The sequence below is a fragment of the Xenopus laevis genome, chromosome 7S, assembly GCF_017654675.1.
Source record: "Xenopus laevis strain J_2021 chromosome 7S, Xenopus_laevis_v10.1, whole genome shotgun sequence".
In the NCBI taxonomy this organism is placed as follows: domain Eukaryota; kingdom Metazoa; phylum Chordata; class Amphibia; order Anura; family Pipidae; genus Xenopus; species Xenopus laevis.
Window position 1 is genome coordinate 218,435 of NC_054384.1, and position 24,657 is coordinate 243,091.

The 24,657-nt window shown below is 48.9% G+C and overlaps 1 protein-coding gene across 10 annotated transcripts; it reads left to right on the top strand.

Moving 5' to 3' along the window:
* Positions 1–1,185: 1,185 nt before the first annotated feature.
* On the top strand, positions 1,186–23,608 carry add3.S (adducin 3 S homeolog). Of its 10 annotated transcripts, none has more exons than XM_018227203.2 (15): positions 1,186–1,276; positions 13,790–14,004; positions 15,276–15,414; positions 16,227–16,378; positions 16,496–16,576; positions 17,099–17,248; positions 18,032–18,175; positions 18,493–18,591; positions 18,671–18,853; positions 19,386–19,646; positions 19,735–19,854; positions 19,983–20,069; positions 20,601–20,703; positions 21,002–21,085; positions 21,618–23,608. In XM_018227203.2, exons 1-15 carry the CDS (start codon positions 1,240–1,242, stop codon positions 21,887–21,889), a joined length of 2,127 nt encoding a protein of 708 aa, XP_018082692.1. In that variant the 5' UTR covers positions 1,186–1,239; the 3' UTR covers positions 21,890–23,608. The 10 variants fall into 10 exon arrangements, with proteins under 10 accessions (XP_018082692.1, XP_018082700.1, XP_018082699.1 ...); XM_018227206.2 differs by lacking the exon at positions 1,186–1,276 and adding an exon at positions 2,281–2,428; XM_018227208.2 differs by lacking the exon at positions 1,186–1,276 and adding an exon at positions 7,436–7,584.
* Positions 23,609–24,657: the final 1,049 nt, after the last annotated feature.

Here is a 24,657-nt window from a genome sequence, read left to right on the forward strand (position 1 = left end):
ATCCGATTGGCTGGGCACCCCAGTGCATCCTTGGGAGAGAGGGTGTGCCTGACTTTGGAGCCAAATGTACAGGGTCTCCCAGAGAGCTGAACAGAGCCAGCAGGAGTAGCTGTAAGACTGTAAAGTACAGAGAAGCTGTTAAATTTGTGGAATCTGTGGAGGTACAGATTGAGCCCAGCCTGTTCCCTGCAAAGCTGCTAGAGACTCAGAAGGAGAAAGGTGCCACTGGTGAGATTGATCCTGCTGCAGAGCTGCCTGTAATCTCTAGTGTGACTGCCTCTGAGCGCACTCCGGTGAGTGAGTCACCCAAGGGAGGATACTGGCACGGATACAAGCGTGGGGCCCCAAAGTGAAGACAAGTCTGGTGTATTTACCTGCTACATGGGAGCTGCTGCTAAATTCCAAAGGGAGAGGTACTTTTGGGAAATGGTAGCGCTACCTGGGGAATAAGAGCTCTGGGGAAGGGACATTTCATTTGAACTGTGTGGTTATTAACCCCTTCTGGAGGATTGGGACTGTGATATTAAAAAGGACGTAGGTAGATTTGTGTCCCCAGTGTCCCCAGTGTAGGAGTGCATGATTTATAAGTTTGCCCAAGTTTTACTGCAGTTTATATAAAGTTTATATTTGTTCATTTGCAAACAGTGTGTTTTATTATTCCTAGTGGAATCCCCCTGAGGTGTGTTCCCTAGTGTTCACTAGGTGGAGGTACTGCAATGTAATTCCCAGTTGCCGGTACTTTTCATACGCAAAAGGGACTCAGGGCCCCTGGATTGCCAAGGGTAAGTTGCTATTTAAAAAGACAGTAACCAAATTAGGGTTATATAACTATATTAGATACATTTTTTATTTTGCTCAGCCTATTTACCCAGTTTGTATTTTTATACTGAACTGTTCCTTTAAGGTTTGGGAGATATAAGGCACTGGCTGTGTGGGTTCTGTCACCCTAATCCCAAGGGGCAAAGCAGCCACACGGCCTCATCCAATGGAGAGCAGCGACGAGGGTAGGGCTCAACCACCAATACCAAAGCCAATCTAATTCCCAGGCAAAACCTTTGTCATCATTCCCCAATCATTGGAACCAAAAATGACCTGCCACTGAGCATTGAGCACTCACACACCGACCAATGGCAGTGCAGAGACACAGTCACCTGATAGGAGAAGCTACAGTCAAATGCATGGAGAGCAATGATCCCAGAACTGACACAAGGGGGCAGTATGGAGCCATAGAGTCTGGATATGACCCGCCTCTTTCCTCTCAGGCCTGAACCCACAGGTGAGGCGCAGGGTGGGACTGGCTTCTCAGGTAGCAGAGCTGACTGTCATTTATACTAATGAGGGGCCACATTATTATAGGGGTAAAGAAGGTTCTCTTGTAGTGAGTGTGAGTGAAGGGGTTGGGAGTGGGGCCAGTTATCAGAATAAGGGCACAGATTAGTGGTTCAGGATTAAAATTAACCCCTCAATTGACATGTAAATTAACCCTTGATGTCTGTGTGGCAATAACACACTGAGAGCCCCTGAGCTACACGAGCAGAACTTGTGGGTGTGAGACGGCCATGCTTTCTATTTCTAGGGCGTCTGGAAGTTGGAGCCAGAGAAGTGGGGTTCTGGGCCTGTCAGTATTATATGATTGCACCCATGTGTATACAGTGTATATATATATATATATATATATATATATATATATATATATATTTATTTTTATATATATATATATATATATATATATGAAATAACTGAGAAATGCACCTAGAATAGACTTATCTGCCCCTCCCCCAGATTTGCCTCACCAGTTCCAACACTTGGAGGTTTCTTTTTGGGATAAGATACTGACAGCATCAACCCCCTATTATTGGTGATTTGTCGCTGCTGTTTCCAGCCAGTTGGACCCAAACATGGCTATGATTTCGGCCTGTCAGTTTTAGGTGAGAATCGCTGCTGATTGGCTGGGGATGCTGGGAATTGTAGTCTGGACAGAGCTGTTTCCCATGATCCTCTGCATATTTTCCATGATTAAGTCCAAGTTGTGGAACAAGGTACAAATATGGCCGAGGTCCCACCTGAGTGGGTGGGGGTGTAGGTGCTGCCATGTTGCCGAGCAGGGGGTTGGCATGGGAGGCACTTTCCATTGCTTTATAAGCCTGTGCAAAATACTCCCAGTACTCATTAGTAATGGGGTAATAGCTACTGTGTTTGGGGCAATTACCTGATTTACTGGCCTGTGTACTTAACCCCTCCTGTGCCTACTGCTAATCCATGTGGGCGGGAGCTGCCATATTGTTTCATGATTCAGAAGGAACGTGGGGTTTCTATGGTGGCACCGGTCAGGCCCTGTAACGTTCTGCCCAGTGGGTTCCTGAGGGTAGGGGCAGTTGGGAATGTTTCTCAATTCTATGCAGTCAGATCCTGTGTGTGTTTCCTGGGGGTGAGTAGTAAACTGCCCTTTATTCTATGGTATAAGGAGACTGGCTCAGGGGTAAACTGGTTGCTATGAATCTCAAGTGTGTGGCACCGGGGTTGCTCCTTGCTGCTGTGTGGGCCCCCTAGGGATTTTGTGGGATCACATGGCTTCTCCAGTGCCAGATACTGGTACAATGGGGGCATTTTCTGGGCACAGAGGCTGCAGCTCTGCTCTGGGGGCTCAGTTTGATTTACTGTCATGGAGTCAGTGTTGCACTGGCCCCTGTTTCTGTCTCTGCCACGGCTCTGCCTGGTGCAACACAACCTTCTGTCCATCACTTTGCTCTACTGAAGAGCTGACAGTCATTTGGCTGTTACCAGATTAGGCCTGCATGGGGACTGTCCAGATGAGCTTATAATCAACCTATCAGTACAACGTAGGATGCCAGTTGTCTCTTTGGCCATGACTGAACAGAGGAGCTGACAATCTGCACAGAGAGGGGGCATGGAGCAGAGATACTGGTCGGACCTGTTCCAGGTGATGTTATGTGTAGTCTATTTCCCTTGCATTCAGCAGTATCAGTCTGATGGCTCAGCCAATGCCCCCCCCAATCTATTCCTAGGGGCCACACATGGGTGTGCTTTGGCCTGTGATTGCCGACACCTGCCTACTGGCACCCACAGGTAAGGGGCATCTCTGGCAACAAGAGGTATTGGGCAGAGAATCAGCCCTTTTACTGACACCGTGGGCTCATTTGTTGGCACAGCAGGCGCCATGTTGGCATAAGGTCCCCAAAAAGCGTTTGCCAGGTGGGTGCAGAGTGGTGCTTGATGGCATGGTGGGTCTGTGCTGCTGGCAGATAGAGGGTTAAAGTGCTAGAAGAGATAAACAGGTGTGGCCCCATCTCTTTCTCTTTTTCTTCCAGTTCCGCTAATGGGAAGCAGATGTGGCAGCACTGCACAACCCACCAAAACTTACCCTTAGTATTGGCCCTTCTGCCCTTTCCTGATGTTTAGGGGAGTCCAGTCTGTGGCTTAAACTACAACTCCCAGCAGCCCCGGAGAACTGACAGATGGGAAGATTGTTGGGTAAACCACATTGACTCTCGTGTTCTTTTCCATTCATGCTGCCCCAAACAGAACCACAAAAGGAACACCAAGTTACTTTTATGTAGTGTAAAATGATGTTCTGTCCAACCCCCTCCTGTGAGATGTGGGTGCCAGCTGGCATGGGCACAATGGGCATTCACTGAAAGGATGTATTTTACTCTGGTTGGCACCTGACTTCCCACGACTTCAGCTTCCTGCCACTCTGCGGATGGGGCACTGCTTGTACTTGTGCCCTCGGGGGCCCTGGCACACACAGGATGGAGTGTTAGTTCTGCAGTGCATTCCTCCTTTCAGTCTGTATTCACAGCAGAGGGTGGGCTTTCTATCCCCCACAGATTGAGACCCTTAGTGTGATGTATCGGTCAGGTTGGCCCTTTTGTGTGTTGTGCTTGTATCTAGCACTGCGACTATGGTGCCACTGTCAGTTGTGTTACAGAGATGGCAGTTGTTCAGTCATGGGAATCTTTCCTATTGCACATTCACTGGATTGTGCCCGAATGTTCCGCGCAGTTACAGTGCTGGCGTGTTCTTATGTAACATCCTTGCACCAACTGTGCGAATTTACATGCGACACTTCCAGGGGACACCTGCAGGCTGGGCCACTGTGTAGCGAGTGGGACTCAAAGACCCCATTGTGTGTCTTTTCCCCCTATAGCCGCTCATGCTATTGCTGTTTAGGGTTACAGTCTTTTCTCATCGATATTCAGTCCCCGTGGCTGTGGAAGTATGGGACCTTTTATCCAGAATGCTCAGGGCCTGGAGTCTTCTGTAAAAGGGATCTTTATGTCATTTATACCTTAAGTCTACTGTGCCTCCAATAAGGGTTTATTGTATCTTAGATATGATCAAGATAATATTAATGTAATTATTATGGAGTCTATGGGACTATAATTCAGACCTCTCTGGATAATGGGTTTCCAAATAACGGGTCCCATATCTGTACCATTTTTATTCAGTCATTTCACTATCTTTCTCTTGATGACTGATTCACTCTCCAAATGATTTGCTTAATCCCTTCGATAACAGATAAGAGGGTGTAGCAAGTATTTCACCCAAAATTGCACCCCGCTTAGCAACTGAGCCTGACGAAAGTACCATGATTTCTGCACCTTGCCCACTTTTTATGCAAGTTGTACCCCAAGACACATACAGGAGGGGTGGGTGGCTCGTGGGTGTCCCTTAGAATACAGAGTCGGGAGACGTAGGGTTCTAGGGGGCCCCACTCGGCAGCCATTAAAGTTAGAGCTGTGCTTCGTTGCAATTCAGGAGGCGCAGGGGCTGCATGGGCTGCTTTACCGCATGGGCTGCAGCTGTTGTATTATAAATGGCCTATGAGATTCAACTCTAGTCCATTTGTGCAGCTGCTTGGTTTCAACTTCTTGGTTGTCACGGGTTACAAGATCTGTTTGACGTCTGTATTTCATTACTCACGTGGCCTTTTATAATGATTGCTGTATGTTCCCCATACTTTCTTCTTCTGCTCCTCAGCTGACAGGGTAGTTCACCAGCTTTATGTTATAGGGTACACATCTTTATATGCGCGTATATCTTTTAAATCGTAAGCTCTTTTGGACAGGACCCCCTTCACCTTCCCTTGGTTACTGTCACTATGTACTCTATGTCATTTCTGTATACAGTCATATGAAAAAGTTTGGAAACCCCTCTTACACTACATTATAATTTACTCTACTTTTAACAAAAAAGATAACATGGGTATGTTTTTTTATTTTCCAGGAACATCTGAGTACCGGGGTGTTTTCTGAACAAAGATTAGTGAAGCAGTATTCAGTTAGGGCGCTATAAGGAGAGGGTGCCGTATGTAATGCCCTCGGGTGACTGTATTGGAAATACCACTGTGTCCTCGGGTGACTCTTGGGAGCGCCATTGTGCCCATGGGTTACTTTAGAAACAGACCCTGTTGCTGCATCTGCCTGTAGTTCTGCAATGTCCTTTCCTCATTACTCCTGTATTGCTCCATGTGTTTGTTCAGCCCCATCATTGGTCAAATATTCCGCTTCTTGTGCTGCTCTGGGACTGGAGGAAGGTTCTGCTGGTTTGGTACTCGCCCCTTTTATTAGTGTTTTGAATTTAGAAATTAAAATGATATTTATTTAAGATCTGTTTATTCTGAATCCTGTGAGATTCTATGAAAAGATAAAGGTTTGTGCCAAGCGCAGGAATCTTGGGGGACGATTATCTTGGGGGAGAAGCGCAGGGGTGCAAGTATCTTGTGCCGGTGGAGGTAACGGGGGGCTGTCACTAAGGATATAAATGTCATTATATTCAGGGGAGATGAAAGGAGACCAGTGCTGCTCAGTCTAATTTTGAACCCACATGTTGAGTAGCCCAGGGCCCCCATTGTGCCGCTATATGTGAGTGCCTTAATTCCAGGGTTACTGGTCACTTCTGGGTGGTTAGTGGTTTCAGGGTGGGGGTTTGTGGGTGGATGTTGCTGGTTTCCTGTTGTTGTGCAGCACGGGGGCAGCCAGTATCTCAGTGTATGATCTCTCTTCCTTTATTCACATAATCCCACCCTGTTCCATACATTCCATGTTTAATCTCCTTCCGTCCCAGCACAACTGTCAGTCAGGGAAAGGCTGGTCCAGAGACGGCGCAGGGTGGGGCCTACGTTGAAGATGGTCAGTTGGGGCTTATTATTGGGGGGCACAGAAGTGCGAGCAGAGATCAGCCAATCTTCTTGCTCCTGTGGCTGCACGGCACTAGGTTGTTATGGCAATTTGTTTATACCCACGCCAGGAATCTGCCCAACTGGCAGTAGCGAAAGGTCCTCCACAGCCCTTAGTTGTACCCTCACCCCCACATGATATAGTGCAATGATGGGCCAATAGGGCTGCTGGGCAGGGGGCACTGGCATTTCTACCCCTCTCCCGGCTCTTGGGCTGTGCCAGTTGCCCTGCCTTGCAGCACGTGGCATCCTGTGTGTTTCTGGGTATCACCAGGCCCTGCCCTGGCAAGGGGGGACCACATTAGTTTGAGCTGAGTGGGAGGGTGAGCTAAAGGGCATTCCTGTCTGGGGGGGAGGATGGGGACCGATAGGAAGGTCTCGTGCATGTTGTGTCCCAGTTTGGGGTGTCACTGGGATATGGGATTCTATCCAGTTCAGTTGTGCCAGGCTATCCGTGCTGGACAGTTTAGTAATGCCAGGCTATATGTGCCGGACAGTTTATTTGTGCCAGGCTATATGTGCCAGACAGTTCAGTTGTGCCAGGCTATATGTGCCGGACAGTTCATTTGTGCCAGGCTATATGTGCCGGACAGTTTAGTTGTGCCAGGCTATATGTGCCAGACAGTTCAGTTGTGCCAGGCTATCGGTGCCGGACAGTTTAGTAATGCCAGGCTATATGTGCCGGACAGTTCAGTTGTGCCAGGCTATATGTGCCGGACAGTTTAGTTGTGCCAGGCTATATGTGCCAGACAGTTCAGCTGTGCCAGGCTATATGTGCCAGACAGTTCAGCTGTGCCAGGCTATATGTGCCAGACAGTTCAGTTGTGCCAGGATATATGTGCCAGACAGTTCAGTTGTGCCAGGCTATATGTGCCAGACAGTTCAGTTGTGCCAGGATATATGTGCCAGACAGTTCAGTTGTGCCAGGCTATCTGTGCCGGACAGTTTAGTAATGCCAGGCTATATGTGCCGGACAGTTCAGCTGTGCCAGGCTATATGTGCCAGACAGGACCAGGCGCACTCCTGGCATTTGACTTCCCCACTGAATGAACCGGAAGATTTGGGATGTTTTTTTTGTATTCTTCAAATGGAAAATAGTCCTGTGGCAGCTCCAGCCCTGAGATAAGTTTCCCTATCACTCCCCCCCCCCTGCAGATTCTGGGCCTGTCGGATAAATGTGCTGGGGGGGGGGAGACAGTGAGTTTGGGGCTGAGACACAGACAGACAGACAGACAGACAGAGGGAGAGGCATTTGGGGAGGGAGAAGGTGGAGCCGACTGACTCTATTTACAGTCCCAGTGTTACTCCCAAATCTACTCCTGACTCTGTGCAAGGACATCGCTGCTGATCTGCCTGTACCCCCCCCCCGCCTTTCTGGGGTTCAGGTTAGTGACACTTCATTTGCAGCCTTGGGGGTTCTGTGGGATGATTGGGTTGGTAAATAAGGGATGTGGGGAGCACTAATTACTCTTCAGCTGTTGTTACATACGGGAGGGTGCCACATCCACATTGAACAATTTATTCACAGAAAGACCAGCAATTCATCAGGCCCCTGAAATGTTGTTCTGTACTTGGACTGGTAAACGTGGCTAAAATAAAGGATTATTTGCTCAGCAAGAAGTGGTGAAGTGTTTGTCTTTCCTGTGAATAGATTGGTTATTGGGTTGGTTATTAGATTGGTTATTGGGTTGGTTATTAGACTGATTATTAGATTAGTTATTAGATTGGTTATTGGGTTGGTTATTGGGTTGGTACCAGGGTCGGGGTTTTATTAGCTCTAACCCCTCCCACAGGGCAGTTAATGAAGGGATGGGCCTGGAACTCCACAATCATGGGAATATAAAGCAGGTGCCAATACAGAGATTAAGATTTCTTACACTTATTTTTACACAACAACCCCCCTGTGTAATTACACACCAGCAGCTGTAACAAATAGTTTGTCTGATCCTTTTGCTGTCGTTCCCCCCCATGAGCCTAAACTCCCACTTACCTTCTAATTTACATGTGAGTGTGAGTTTGTGTTTGTGGTGAGTGTGTGTTGGTGCGAGTGAAGGTGTTGGTGCAAGTGAGTGTTTGTGGTGAGTGTGTGTTGGTGAGTGAGTGAAGGTGTTGGTGCGAGTGACCGGAGCTTCCCAGATGGGATTAGGGGCTCAGCGCCCCCTCTATTCTCTGCTTCATTTATCATCAGAAAGCCAGAGCCTCAGGAGCGGAGTCCGTGATTATTTATGGAATTTAGATCTGGGGCCCCAGGGCCACTAGGCTGATGCACGGTGCGGGGGGAGTTATTGGGTACAAATTGCTATGGAATTCTGGAGATATTTCCATCGGCGTGTGAAGGGTAAGTGGTTCCTATTGGCTCTTCTGCAGTTTCCAGTCCAGTAGGGGCCCCTTGTGCTTAGTGGGTTGAGGGTGCAAGGACCACATCTAATGACTTCACTCCTCACAGGGGTCCATGGAGGGTGGGGGACACATTGTATGGGCTGATAGGGTGGGCTGCTCCTGTACCACTGTGACTCCCTGGAGCTGAGGGGACCCCGTTTCACTGTAACCAGAGGTCTACACACATCCCTCCCCCAGTGGCCCCTCTTGCAGCTGTGGAGTGGAGGGCTCTGTGCCTGCTTTGGGGGCTCTTTCTCTTCCCTTAATGACAGGCTGAACTTTCTGTACAACTCTGACTTGCCGTGTGCTTTAGGCTTGTGGCAACTAACCCTGTTCTCTTCTCCAGATCCACCATGTCCTTTACTTGTCCTTTACTTGCTCTCCATTTGCTGCACTGCTAGCGCCATCTCTCTCTCTCTCCCCCCCCCCCAGATGAGAGAGGGGTTCTGTCCCGCAGATCAGCAAGAAGTACAGTCTATGGACTGTCAGCTTGGTGCAATAGACACTCTCCAGGGCCCCCCTGCCATTCCCAGTGCAGTTAATCGTTACCCCCCAAGGAATAGAGCAAAGAGTACCCACATATTTGGCCCCGTGCCTGGTAAATCTGAATAGAATGTGCTCTAGGGGTCTCTGGTGGGGGGATATGACACCCGAGCCAGCAAGTTGACCTGGAGCCAGACATGGGCATGAGATGTAACACTCGCTGCATTCCTCCTCTGCCCCTCAGCTTGCCAACACCCCCCACCCTATGTATAAATACTACTGAGAGGCACCGTCCATAGGGTGTAGGGGTGCGAGTTGTACTAATTGCTCATCTGATAATCTAAGGCCCAGCCACTGATCTGAGGCACCAGCTACTGTCCACTCAACCACAATGCTCAAGCCAAAATGCCTATTTACCGGCCAACTGGTTGAGGTTCCCTTGAACCAAACGCGGAAACGTCTAATCTCTATTGTGCCGTTTAAAGGTGTAAAGTGGACACTCCTATAATCCTTTAGAACACTGGGTGACGCCCATATAATTGAATGTATTACACCATATGGTTTCTAATTTCTGTTGCCATAGGCGCTGATCTCAATTGTTGTATTCGGAGACTTCTTGGGAAGTGGAGAGACTGTGAGGAGATCGGCAAGAACTAAACCTAAAGTACTAACTTTCCTAATTTTACTAAATACTATTCTGTGGGGGGGCTCCTGCCCCTGGGTAATTTGCACTAATTGCTCCTGCTGTTAGTCCCATGGTAGCAGTGCCTGTGCCACCGGCCTGAAGAGCTTGCAGTCTAAGTATCTTAGGTTGAGGAATCTCACCCCTCTGGTGCCAGAGGCTTTGGTAATGATGAAACAAGTGTTCTTGCTGCAGTGTGGCCCTTGTCTGCTTCTATGGGGCCCCGGGCATTGTGTATGTTTCTCAGTAATATAAGGGAAGACTGTGTTGGCCTTGGGTGAGCCTTGTTAGATTGTAAGCTGCTGAGAGCTAATAGCCATGTTATCTCTGCTTTCCTGGCCAGTTGCGATGTTCCTCAGTGGGTGGGGGAATAACACTGAGGAAATGGAATGTTCCCCACCCAAAATATACAAATGCAAGGGCTGCCAGGATGTATGTTGTGCTTGGGGCAGGTGGGGTTGCCAGGAGTAGGGAGGCCCCATATGAATGAATTATCAGTATGGTGCTGCCATATAGCTCTGTTTATCCTAGTGATGCTGCACTACAATTCCCAGCATGCTCTGCCAGCCATTCACTTGTCTCCTCTGCTCATTGGCAGTGTTGCAGGCCCAGCAGGGGTTTATTAGAATTCGGGGGCCCTACAGTGACAGCGGGGGCTTCTAATCTGGCCACTGTTGATATGTGGGTCTCATCCATTTCCTCCCTCCGTTCCTGCTGCCCCCCGGCCCCTGCTTGTGTGCTGACCTCTAGTCGTGCAGCAGCAGCCGAGGAAGTGGCGGATGGAGTTCAGGAGAGGAGTGGGATGTGCTCTCATCTCATGGGAACTGCCCCAGTGCTATGACCTGTAATTTGTGTGATCTGTACCCCCCTCTTTCCATGGCCCAATAGAGCCCCCAGAAACATTTCTCTGCACTTGAGTTACAAGATTGGCGGGTGGGTTCTGTGGATGTGCCCCGTGTCCTTCCCGGTGCCTAAAGGCGGCTGAGCTGAGTGTGTGTTCAGCCCCATTGTTATTAATTCTGTTTACTCAGTGACAGCCCAGTACAGGAAATGTGCAGCGCTATTATGTTCCTGGGGAAGCGGCAGTTGCACGGAATGCGCATCACTAGGGGCCACAGCTGCATCTCACGGGGGCTGGGAGTTCCATTGTTCTTTTTGGGGTGCCCAATGGATAAATCACATGTGGCATCAATGTGACTGACACGTTCATCCTTGTTTTTTCCCATCTTTAGTTTACATTCAGTTTCCATCTTCCCCCAAAGGGAGGAGAGAGGGTGTCTGTGCCACATGGCTAATTAGTCATTCAGTGTAGCCTGCAGCACCGGGGTCTGCCCGGGAAACCAACTGGCACTTTCATTTGCCTTGATGCCTGTCCCTCTGAGGCTTAATGTATAGTTGTGTGTGTGTCTCATGCTGCCCACTGGCATCTCTGTGCCCCCACTGATCTCAGTCTCTCATATAATAAGGTATGGGGGGCATCATTTTTCACTCAGGCTTCATTTTCTCTTAATTCTGGGGCCGATTAGGGGCCCCTGTGGCTCCAGCCTGTTTGGAAAGGAAGAGAATGGGAAAGTGATAAACTACATTAACCCCTCATCACCCGAGCAGCAAGCCTTTCTCCTTAGCAAGGGAGATCAGTGCACTGTGCAGCCACACAAGGGGTTAATTAGGGCGTATCCCCAAGTACTTGATACTCCAGCTGTTTGTAATAAAGGGGAAGCGATTCCTGACATTTAGTTCTGTGCCAGAAATGGACTGTGTGTTTGTGCAGTTCCACAGCCAAGTGCCCTCCCTGAAACCCTGTGTGATCCTCTGCCCCCGGGGTACATTGTTTCATGTCTGTGGCCCTCATTCTGCTCTCCATTTGCCTCCTATATGGAGCCCTGAGTGACAAACGTGGCTCCACTGGGGGGCCCACACCAGGGAAGTAACCACTAGCCCCAGCCACAGTGTTTGAGGCCGGGAATCTTATAGGGCAGGAAAGGGGTAACTGAGACTGACATTGCCAGAGGCCCATGAGAGTGGTGTTAAGGCCTGTGAGTGAGGGGGACGTCAGTTATTGCCCCAAGGGAATTTACCTTTACCACTTCCTGCAGGATTATTGTTCTCCTCCCCTCACCTACTGCCCCCCTTCTATGTTGCAGGTAAGTGCCGGCTCCTCTGTGCCATGTTGGGGTTGGTATCGCCAGGGAACCCTTTGTGTTTGCACTCTGCACTTCCTGTATGTATTGTATGTATTGTATGTATTGTATGTATTTTATGTATGCGAGTTGGGCCTTCCAGCTGTGTGTAGCCATTGGTCAGTCGCCATAAGATTTATAGAAATGGCAGTTTGTCCTTCCTGCAGCCTGAGAACTGGCAGCTGCACAGCCCCCGGGAAGTAAAATCCCTTTGATGGGAGCCGAGGAAGAGCCGATCTTGGAGCAGCTCCCAGTTACACCCCCCCATAAACTGGGAATAGAGTGTGAGCCACAGGGGTCTCTCTCCAGTGGAAGGGGTGCGCTTGTTAGAATGAAGCCTATAATTTGTACAGGGGGCTTTACTGCTAGTATATGTGAGATGAGAGCAGCAGTGCACACAGCAAAGGGCAGGATTAGTTGCCCTTTAATTAGAAGGTTTCTTTGCTGCTGTATGAGAGATAAAGGGGACATGGTGTTGCCCAGTGTTGCCCCATTGTGAAAGGCCTTTTATGTGCGAGTGGCATGAGCCAAATGCCCGGGGACCTTCCGGATGTGCCAATTGGTTGCGCTGTTGTTTTTGGCAAATGCAGTTGCATGACATTGTCCCCCAGTTAAAGGGCAGATTTGGGATAATAATAACCCTGCTAGGGGCAGTTTATTTGAGTGGGAAAGTGTTAACCCCTTGGTGCAATGACGTGACTTCATGGGCCCCTGAGTGACTGGTACAAGAGCCCTGTGTCCCTTCCACAAAGAAATCTCTGTTTTGTGTCACATTGGACAGGAGGGCTACTGTTGTTTGTACTGCGTTTCCATGGAAACCCTCAAACCCTCATCTCATTGCATGCGGCAGTGCAGGGAGGGGTGACATTGTGCTCTGCGTGTGACCCCGAGTCCTGGCCCAGATCTTAACATTGCAGCCCCTGTGCCCCCTCTGCTCCGTATGTGAGAGAGAAGCGATGCAGCCCCTGTGCCTCCTTGTGCTCCGTCTCTTTGTGGCCCCTGAGCTGGGGGCTGAGGCTCCTTATTAGACACAAGGGTTAAAGGGAAAAGACTTGTTTCTAGTTCTGCCCCAGTGCAATATGGCAGCACCCTGGTTACCGGCACCCCTATATTGCACTTCTCTGTGGGGGTCCAAACACAAGGGTTTACGACTAATTCTGCCCCTAATGGGAAGCTCTTGCCTTGTTGTGCAGGACTGCTGTGGGGTTATTGGACCCTTTGGGGCAGATTTGGACCCTTCCTCCCATGGAGTACTGAGAACTGAGCAGTCCCTGTGTGGTGTCCCCGTATGATCCCTGCTGGGTGCTGCCAATCAGGACTGGCATCAGTGTGTCTGGGGTAGTGGGCCTGGCTACTTTACTGGGTGACCTTGTTAGGGGGGAACCTGTACAACATCTCAGCGCTTAGGACCCGTGGGAAAACCTCTGGATGGACTGAAAGGCAATAACTCCCTGCAGAGCTGTATTTAGAGCAGAGTTCTCAAGGTGCAGGCGTGTGAGTAACACTAGGGGAGAGGTGAGTGTGCAAGGCCAGTGTGTGTGTGTGTGTGGCTTTCTGGTCCTTTAATCCCAATGCTTTCCTGTACCATGTGACCGGCTCCAGTGTAAAACGAATGGGCCAGGGGGTCTGGGAGGGGCACATCTGGTTTATATGCTCCTCCCACACTGGCCTGTGTCTGTATGTTCTATACAGGTGAGTATATAGTTGTGGGCAGTGTATGTATAGAATATATAGATATAAGGGTGCAGTTGTAGAAGCAGCGGGGGGCACCCATTGTCAGCACCCGGCAACCTGTGGAGGAAATAAGTGCAGAGCAGTGGGCCATATGATTTAATGGTTATTAAGCTCAGACTCTCCCCCATACAGGTGACACCCACAGACTGAACATGACTTCCACCCTCAGCCAAGGAGTGATCACAGCCCCGCCCCTTCCCAGCATGCCTCACAAGGAGGGCTACTTTGACCGTATCAATGAGAATGACCCCGGCTACATCCGCGAGAGGAACATGTCCCCCGACCTGCGCCAGGACTTCAACATGATGGAGCAGAAGAAGAGGGTCACTCACATCCTAAAGAGCCCCGTGAGTTCCAGTGCTCCCCTAATCCCCCCAAGAGCCCCCAAGAGCTTTATCTAGGGATGCACCGAATCCACTATTTTGGATTTGGTAGAACCCTAAATCCTTTGTGAAACATTCGGAAAAATACGGAACCGATTCCTAATTTGCATATACATATCCAAATTAGGGCTGGGAAGGGGAAAAAGTCCCGCAATTTCCCTCCCACCCCTAATTTGCATATGCAAACTTTAACCATTTAGTGGGATGTACAGGATAAAGTTGTATTGTCGGATTACTAGTGAGTGCAACAAGGTGGCCAGTCCCCCACGGCTCAGCCAACTGGGCTGATAACTTGGTGGCACCCACATATCACCTGAGCTGTTCTATTGTACCCCCACTCACCCTTATTGCTGAACCCCTGAGGGAGATAATGAGTCACAGGCCGTAGCCTGTCGGTACAAGGGGTTAATGTTTGGGGGTTGCACTGATTAGAGCATTTTATGTGCCCCAAGGTTGCTCTCTGTTGGCAGGAGCTGTGGCATTGGGGAATGTGTAACTGTGAGTTCCTGTGCCCATGAGGCAGTGGGTGAGATGCTGTGCCTCCTGCCCATCCCCCATCCATGGGTCTCTTAATGAGACTCTCACTTGTCCCCCCTGGGGTCGGGGCATGCGGGGCTGCTGGCACTCTGTTCCTATTAATTATCAAATATTCTCAAGTGACACTGGGCAGATTGGAATGTGACTTGTCTGTGAGTTATACACGATCCATGTGTGGGGTCAATATGCCAGTGGGTATCTGTTCCAAGTGAGTGTATGGGTGCAGAACAGTATAGTGATGTGGGCGTCTGCACAGCCTGACCTGCACTTGAGACTCACCTGCCTGAGAAGCCAGAATATTCCCTGGGGCAGTGGCACAGTCATTATCTGTTCTACATGCAACGGGCACAGTCATTATCTGCGCTACATGCAATGGGCACAGTCATTATCTGCTCTACATGCAACGGGCACAGTCATTATCTGCCCTACATGCAATGGGCACAGTCATTATCTGCTCTACATGCAACGGGCACAGTCATTATCTGCCCTACATGCAATGGGCACAGTCATTATCTGCTCTACATGCAACGGGCACAGTCATTATCTGCTCTACATGCAGCATCTCAGCCCTTCCTCTTTACTACTGGTGAGCTTCAAGGGGAAGCTGAGATGCCCTAAGGCTTGGGTGCATTTTGCTCTTCTATACATGTGGGTGATGCCACGCCATGTGATATATATTCTACCTCCCTGTGCCACAGGCTTTCCGTGATGATCTGGAGACTCTGATCCAAGACCAGATGATTAAGGGCAACACCCCCACGGAGTTACTGGCGCTGCAGCAGATTTCCGATTATATAACCGCCAGCTCCCTCTCTGGCTTCTCCTCCTCCCAATTTGGTAAGTTGGGCCCTTTTTGTATCTGAAGTGTCTTTTTCTTCTTATTGTGGCATGGGTTGAAGGGGGGTTGGCACGACATGGGGGGCCTCCCTATTCTGCTAAATCAAATCACAGTGCACAGGAAAGGGTTAATAAGGAGTAAGTACATGGAATTAGGCAGCAGACCCCTAGAAACCCCACCCCAAACTGCCCTGACCCCAAGCTCCCTGCCCTCTGGTGTCTGACTGTCATGAGAGTGGGCAAGCCTGCAGGACTGTGCCAGCTCATAAAAGCAGTTGGGAAGGTACAATGGACTTTGCACAGAGATATAATAAGTTTGGGCTGGGCACCCTTTCCTGCCAGTCTCCTATATCTACAGGCGGTGGGTCATAACAATACAGAAGAATATCCTGGGCACTCCCTGGGGTGACATTGGCCCTCAGGTGCCCCTAATCTGCTCATGCCACACTGCTCCTTGCCCTGCCAGGAATTGTACCACTGGAGACAGATTTTGGGAGTTGTAGTTTGGCTGCACCAGGGATACTGGCAGTTCTAAATACACCCAGTCTGATGCCACATGGTAAGTCCCGCTCCCCCCTACAATTGCTTGGGCCCCTTTTTGCTTGGGCCCCTTTTGTATATTTATTGTTGGGGAAGTTTGTGTCCCCTTTAGTGCAGGTGTGGCATTGTGGGTAAGGGCATGGGTACATATAGATATATATACAGTATGTGTTTATGTGCTGGGGAAGCCCCTGGTCAGTCCATGTTTCTGCCAGAGGGAGTAGCCAATCCTATGAGTGAGGCTCATTCTCTAACCTCCTCCTGTTTTGTAGGTGTGGGGATGGTCACCCCAATTAACGACATCCACCCCATCCTGGAAGCCACAATGGGCAAAGGAGAGAGGCTGACGCGCTGCAAACTGGCCGGCATGTACCGACTGGCGGATCTGTTTGGGTGGGCACACCTGGCCAATGCCTATATAACGGTGCGTCAGTATTCACAAATCAAACCATACAAATAAAATGTGCAATTCAATTGGCTGGTGCTGAGCGCAGGGAAACGTCACTTCTAATGCCGCCATGTTGTGTTTGGCGCTTGGCAGGTGAGAGTCACCAAGGAACAAGATCACATCCTCATTATGCCCAGAGGTCTCTCCTTCTCCGAGGCTTCAGCCTCCAACTTGGTAAGTAGCCTCCCCCCAGACTCCACCCTTTGTATCTGCTGCCTGGCTCCACCCCTAGCCATTGTATCTGCTACTCTGGCACCACCTTCACCCCTTTTTCTGCTGCCTGGCTCCTCCCCTAGCCATTGTAGCTGCTACTCTGACTCCACCCCTAGCCCTTCTATCTGCTGCTCTGGCTCCACCCCTAGCCCTTGTATCTGTTGTTCTGGCTCCACCCTTTTTTCTGTTGCATGGCTCCACCCCTATCCCTTGTATCTGCTGCTCTGGCTCCACCCTCACCCGTTTTTCTGCTGCCTGGCTCCACCCCTAGCCCTTGTATCTGTTGCTCTTGCTCCACCCTTTTTTCTGCTGCCTGGCTCCACCCCTTTTATTAACCCTTTGCTCCACCCTTACTGATTCTATATACAGCTCTAGCTCTGCATTTACAACTGCCATTCTGACTTCTCCCAAATATTGTGTTTATCTCTGTGTCACCCCCACCCCTGATTCCCCCTGTCCAACTATTGGCACTCGCTGCTGCAGGTGAAGCTGAACATAATCGGGGAGGTGGTAGAACAGGGGAGCACAAACCTGCAGGTCGACCCTTCTGGCTTCAGCCCACACTCCGCCATTTACTCCACTCGCCCGGATGTACGTTGTGTCGTCCACATCCGCACGCCCGCAACTGCTGCCGTAAGTACTGGAATATTTGCCTCCTGCCCCATGTGGGGTAGATCTGAGTGATTTGGGGTGGGTCGCTGTTCCCCTTATCCAAAGGGGAATATTCTATAATTAATATTCCAGGTTATTTGTTTATTTTGTAGTGTCTCATTCCAAACACTGGTTGCTAAGGCCAGTGACATTGGCAACCAAATAGCTTGTTATTATAGCAGCCTGTCTCCTGCTCAAATCTAATCTGAAGGTTAATTTACCCTTCAGTGACAGGTAGGTGGCTCCAGTACAGTCAGTGGGCTTCCCTGCTGCCCCGGGGAGGGACACATTTTATAGATATACCTGTATCTGTGTTCTGTAAATACAATGTGTGTGTGTTCTGTACTATATACTACTATACTATATTATATATATATATATATATATATATATATATATATATATATATATATATATATATATATATATATATATATATATATATATATATATATATATATATATATACTCTACTATGTATAGAGTCTGTGTGCAGATAAAGTTTACATCACTAACCCACAATGAAAGAAAACTGAAGCCCCAGACAGAAGCTTTTCTTATTGTTACTGAAACTGACAGAGAATCTCAGAAACTGGCATTCAGCGCCCCCTGTGGGCAGAGCTTGGAATGTTCCTGAGAAGCAATAGACTTGCAATGGTCCTTGCACAGCTGCTCCTGGGCTCCTGTTGTTGGGCTGCGATGACAAAGCCTATGGTTCTTGTTGCTTCTCTCTCATTATTGTGCCTCTATGATTGTTGTTTCCAGGTCTCCTCTATGAAGTGTGGAATCCTCCCCATATCCCAGGAGGCCCTGCTGCTGGGGGACGTGGCCTATTACAATTACCAGGGGTCTCTGGATGAGCAGGAGGAGAGGATTGAGCTGCAGAAGGTGCTTGGGACCAGCGCTAAGGTATTATTTGCTCAGGGGATCTGGTTTCAAGGGGAACTAATGCTGAATAGTATGGCCCACTCACACGCCCTGACCTTCAGAAATTAAACGCCTGGTGCACGATGTTGGGGGGATCGGCACCCTCCTAGACAAATAGGTTCCAAGTAGACATTGGCACTCACGGCTGGTTCAAGCAGCATATTTATTTGCAAATGTGCAACGTTTCGGGGTTATACAAGGGTTTATCCCTACTTGCACCAGCCGTGAGTGCCAGTGTCTACCTGGGACCTTCAAGGGGAAGTAGACATTTACTCATTGATGGTCCATTGTCTGTGCAGGTTCTGGTGCTGAGGAATCATGGGGTCCTGGCCCTGGGGGAGAGTCTGGAGGAAGCGTTTCATTTCATATACAATGTGCAGCTGGCCTGTGAGGTGCAGGTATGTCCAGCAGGGGGAGACACTCTAATCCCCAGCACTTCTGTCTCTTTCCACTGACCTCACACTGTGCCCCCCGCAGGTTCATGCACTGGCTGGAGGCGGAGGGGTTAAAAACCTGGTGTTACTGGATCTGGAGAAATTCAAACCCACCACTTACTGCGTTGCTGCGAATGGAGGGGGCGGAGTAAACATGGAGGGGGAGCACAAGTGGAAAGTCGGGGAGTTGGAGTTTGAGTCCCTCATGAGAATGCTGGATAATCTGGTGAGACTCTTGTCTATAATGGGGAGATCAGCCAATCAGGAGGCAACTCAAGCAGTGCCGGTGCCGCATAGTCCCTGGGGGTTCTGCTCAATTGTCCTGTGGCACCCGAGTGACTCCACCTATTGTGTCCCTGAGAATTGAGGTGTAACCAGTTGACTGAATATGACCCTCATCACTTACCGTCCAGTCTGTATTTCCACTTTATGGTCTGTAAGTAGAACCAACAGCAGCAGGAACATGTGAGGGCCCATAGGGTGGGTGTCTCATCTCAGGTAAAGTTTCCATTGTTTTCTTGCCCTTTATCCCATACAAGTAGAAAGTAGCTGCGGGTGCTGCCATACTGCCAGTGCTTTAGTAACTGAGGGTTGTGACATAAATGTGGCCAATGCTGAATAAACAATGGCAGTATCACAACAAACTGTCATTCAGCTGAGCTATTCAGCCATATTAAATGTTTTGTAGGGCCACAGAGCAGGTCCCCAGCTAATGAGACACTGGATTGGCTCCTCTGTTATCAGCTTGTCCCCCCCAGGGCTACCGCACGGGCTATTCCTACAGACGCCCCCTGACTCGGGAGAAGCCCCGGCACAAGAGCGAAGTGGAGATCCCGGCAACTGTCACGGCTTTCTCATTCGACGAGGATCCCATGATGCAACACTCCCCCCTGAGACTCATCGCTCAGAAGCAGCAGAGAGAGAAAACTCGTTGGCTCAACTCCCCCAACACCTACATGAGGGTCCGTGTCCCCGAGGAGTCGTACAGTGGGGAGATGAGCCCCCGCACCAAGATCATGGTGAGATCCCCTATATACGTTATACGTGCCAGTGAGTATAGAGACTAGACCTTCTACACTGACATCTTGTTCTTATCTCACTCCCCAGTGGATGAAGGCCGAGCAGCAGAATAAGACGAGCAGTGGGTTCCCCATCAAAATAGAAGACCCCAACCAGTTTGTCCCACTAAACACCAACCCCACCCACGTCCTGCAGACCAGGAACAAGGTCATTTGTCTTTCTAACCCCCCCCACTGTCTGTGTGTGTATGGGGGGGAAAGGGGGTGCATATGGGGAGGAAAGGGGGTGCATAGACTAGGGTGTCCTACTGGGGGTGACCATTGTTCTCTCAGTAGATCCGGGAACAGAATCAATTTGACCTAAAGACGGCCGGGCCGCAGTCTCAATATCTGTCTGGGATTGTGGTGGAGAATGCGAGTCCTGTAAGTGACACTCACATGTTTCTTCCTATTCTCCCCGCCACTCACCTACTTCTCTTGTACTAACACCCCATAGTGTCCAGTAGATCAGCCCCTGTTGTACATTGTCTCTGCACAGGTTCTTTTCTATTGCTGTCACTATTGATGTTTCACCTGCCTCTGAGCACAGCGCTTGTCTCATAGCACCATCTAGTGGAGACAAGGTAGAATGCAGCAAGTGGATCTGGCTGGTTACACTCGTCTGTAGGAACAACTGTCTCATTATGAGCCCAGGAGCAGCTTTGATTTAGGAACCAGAGCAGACTCTCCTACACACGGATTTCCAGAGCATGAAGTGTTTTTGTACTGATGTGAAGGGACCAGTTAAACCTGCATTTATTCTCTACTGAGAAACACTGGTTCTGATCCGTTTATTGAGTAGCAGTAAAAGGAAACCGTTAGCCGCCAGCCCCTCTTTCTGCTTTACTCTTGCTCCTATCTCCATCTTTACATCAGATCTGAGACCCCTTCTACTCATTTCATTTCCCTTTACAGCAGTATCAGTTTGAAGAAGACGAAAATGCTCCCCCACTCCCTCCCAACCCGTTCAGCCAATTACTGGAAGAGGAGACTGAGGGATTGGACAGCGATGATCTAGGTGAGCAGTAACCCCTTCCTACCTGCTTGCTCTGTTGTTTTCTGCCTATTAAATCTCTAACCTCACACGCTTTGCATGAAGCGACCCTTCGCATACCAACATTTCCCAGCATCCCACTGGAAGCTCAGCTCAGGGTATTATTCTGTAGTTCTAGTCACTGCTAGTTAAAGAGTTCATGTTTCATTGCTACTACTTACACATTTGCCACTGGTTGCATAGAGGGGCCTCGGGGCCACTTGCTCCCCAGTAGCCTTTGCATGGAGTTCTGCATGGCAATTTACCCATCTTAACCCCACAGATGCTGATCCCAAATTAACCCTTGAGGATGCTGCACCAATCGCAATAACTCAGTCCCCAACCCCGACGCCAGTAATCAGTACAGGTAATTAGGGGAGCCAGTCTAATCCCTACGTAACACTCATATGTTTGTAAGGAGGGGAAGTTAATGTTTGGTATAATCCTTATCCTGGGGGGACCAATTGCTTAAAATTTGATGTAATTTGTTCCTTGGCAGAGAAGGTGCAACCTAATATTTAATGTAATGCTTTCCTTGGCAGAAGATGTATTTTCTTATATGTAGCTCGATTTGTTCCTTGCGAGGGACTATTTACTGATATTTTGTTTAATCTGCTCCTAAGAGGAGCTCAAAGTTGATCCTCAGAAGAGGGAGTAGTTCCGGCTCAATCTGATCCTTGGGGGTGGGAGTATTTTCTGGTACAATCCAGTGAAATTAAACCCAATCTGCTCCTCAGGGGTGGGAGTGTATCTAGCTAATATTTGCTGAGATTAAGCCCATTGTGTTCCTAGGGGGAGGGAGTATTTCCGGCTATTATGAAGTGTAATCTGCTCCTCGGGGGCGGTACTGTTTGCTGCTGATATTTTCTGAGACTGAGCCCAGTGTGTGACTGTTGCAGAACAAGTGGTGGAGTTGATGTTCCAGTCGGAATTGTTGGCCGTGGTGAATGGGAAGGAGATCGGGGGCCACGGGGAGGATCCGAGGGTGCAGGTCGGCCAGATGAATGAGGGGGAGATGTTGGAGATCACAGTGCGACCCTCAGACAAGAGTATTGAAGGGGACTTAACCCCCGAGGGCTCACCCTCCAAATCCCCCAGCAAGAAGAAGAAGAAATTCCGCACCCCGTCTTTCCTGAAGAAGAACAAAAAGAAGGACAAGCTGGAGGCCTAACGGTCACTTGGGGACAGATTTTGGGGAGCAGGTTCAGCCCCTTCTCCAGTGTTGGGGGCACCTGGGTCTCATTGCACAGAATTTGGCAAATTTTGCTTCATTTCCTGGTCTTTCTGGAACACCAGCGTATTGGGCCCTTCCCAGGGTCTCTCTCCCCGGGGCCCCTGTGCTGCAGAGGTTAGTGCTCCCCATCTCTTCTCTACATCCATTTTCCACTTACATGGAACAGCCGTGGCCTGCGGAGGGTGCTGGGAGTTCAGTTAGTGCCAAGAGGGGGCAGTTAGTGCACCCCCAGTATGAGTCTAAGGGGGTCTTTGTCCCCCGTATATTGCTATTGGCTGCAGCAGTGTCCTGTCCAGCACGGATGTCATTAGGACTCCCAGCATCCTCTGTAAGTAGCTTTCCCTCTGTATCTGTATGTGGCCCCAGCATGCCCATTGGTTACTTACAGAGGGTGCTGGGAGTCCCAATGTCCAAAAAGCTTCACCCCATCCCTCTTTATTAACGTACCTCTGTTGGGGTGGGGACAATGCTATAATAACATTACCAAATATGTCCCCACCTGGGGTGAGTGCCGGCACTTATTAATTGAGGTGGATGGTTCCTCTGCACTGCTGGTCCTGACTCCATGCACCACTGATACAATGTCACACATGTTCTGAGCTTGATCATCTTGGTAACAGAAGGAGAATCCCAGGAGTGTGCAAAGCATTGTGGGAAATGGAGACTTGGCAGGAGGGGAGCTGAATGCTACACATTGTTTTCATGCTCCGTGTAGTCAGAACCAGCAGTGTAGAAATAGCAAAGGATGGACAGACACTGCTGTCAGTAACAATTACACTTAACTATAAACCCAATGGGAGTTGGGAATGGATATGGGGAGGTTATGCAAGAATTCCATTCTCTTTTATATTGAGGTAAATTTCCCCTTTAAAAATAAAGGAAGCAAAAGAAGGATCACTGGTTTCCCATGAGCAAATAATCCATAATCCCAGTTAATGAGGAAGATATTAGGAATAATATACTGGGGCGGGAGTAGTGCAGACAGGGCAGGAGACTGGCCGAGACACAAGGATCTTCATTGGCTGTTGGATTAGGGGCTCATTATCCAATCACTTTCCTCTAACTTTGCATTAATGACTCCGGAGTGGCAGCCCATGGATACTTGTTACCGCTATACATTTTTATTTCATTTCTTCTTTTATCAGCACCTTTCTATGGGCCCCGGGGCCATTCTTCAGGGGTCACATGATTTTAGTTTTTTTTTATCAGTTAATGAAATGTCTCTTGAGAGAGAAATGTGCCATTTATTTGCCTTACACGGGGGGGGGGGGGCTGCCTTCACTGCCCGGGACAAGCTCCGCCCAGGGCCATGATTCTGGGGGAATGGGGCGGGGCTATTTACAAATAGTGGGTGGAGCCTGTGCCTGGTGCTGGGGGGCCTTCAGCTTTGGGGATATGGGGCAAATAGAAATGTTTTACTGAACCAAAGATTCCTGCCCAGTTGTGTTACTGGTGTCTTCCTATTGGTGGATTGGGCACTAAAATAGAAGTCTTGTCATTGGACGAGGGACAGAATTGAGTGTCCCCTGGGCAAAGCCTTGTGGGTAACGGACCCCACACTCCAATAGGAGCCCCATTAGGAAACATTTATGTTCAACTATTTCAGTTCAGTTGTTTTCAGATTGTTCCCCAGAAATAAAGACTTTTTTTCAATTACTTTCCATTATTTCTTTTTTAAGTGTAAAGTTGAATGTTTGTGTCTCTGGTGTTTGAGTCTGACAGTAATTCAGGTGCAGAATCTAAACTGTTACAATGTGTTGCAATTTGTTACAATTTGTTACAATTTGTTTCAATTTGTTACAATTAATTGATACAATTAGTTGATCCATTTCTCAGCAGTATCTGTAGAGTATTAGTAACTATTGTATCAAGTCTAACAGTTGCCTGTAATGGAACTCAGGGATTCTGCTCAGCAGGGACAATGATTAGAAATGGATCAACTAAATGTATCAATTTAGAACAGTTTACAGGGTCGCCGACCCCCTTTCCAGAACTGCTTCAGAAGGTGAAAAATGACAGTTTACACCTTAATATTAGAAAAACGGTGACACATAGAAAATGGAAAGTCATTGGAAAAAGTCATTATTTCTTGTGATCTTACTGAAAACGACTAGTTGTTTGAAGGTGAACCACCCCTTTAACTGTCCGCAGGTCAGATTCCCAGTGAGGGTGCAGGGAGTTGCATTTCTGGTGCATTGCCGCACTAGGAATTATTTCCATATAAAAAAACATTTCCCACGGTCTCAAGGGGTCGCCAGATGCTGGAGTTTTACTGCTCAGTGACAAACCTTTCCATTGTGGGAGGGGCCTACTCTATATCTCTATGATATAAATTCAGAGTCTTTATCAGATTCTATGGGACTGGCGAGGTTCCACTAGTCGCACCTTCTCTCTCCCGCTGGCGCCGCTCTGTGTATTGTATGAGCCACCGGAGAAATGTAACATAGAAATAGACGACCAATCGCAACTAGACGTGTCGCTAATTTGTGCAAAATCACAAAGAAACTGTATTTTACCAAGTGATTCTGTACTTTGTAATAAAGAGTTAATATTGCACCAAATTCTCTTTCTTGTGGGGGCCAGAACATTCTGTACATATGGGCCCACCCTTATAATCTGCAGCTCAATTATAGGCCCAGCACCCAGGGACCTCTGCTCTTCTGCTCCTCTGAAAAACATAAAATGGGGGGTTTACTGTATTGTTA

Coding starts and splice junctions, on each gene's coding strand:
- add3.S (XM_018227203.2), top strand. CDS start 1,240: ATGACCCGCCTCTTTCCTCTCAGGCCTGAACCCACAG. Junction 16,379..16,495: donor TGGCCAATGCCTATATAACG/GTGCGTCAGTAT, acceptor GGCGCTTGGCAG/GTGAGAGTCACCAAGGAACA. Junction 20,704..21,001: donor ATTGGACAGCGATGATCTAG/GTGAGCAGTAAC, acceptor TTAACCCCACAG/ATGCTGATCCCAAATTAACC.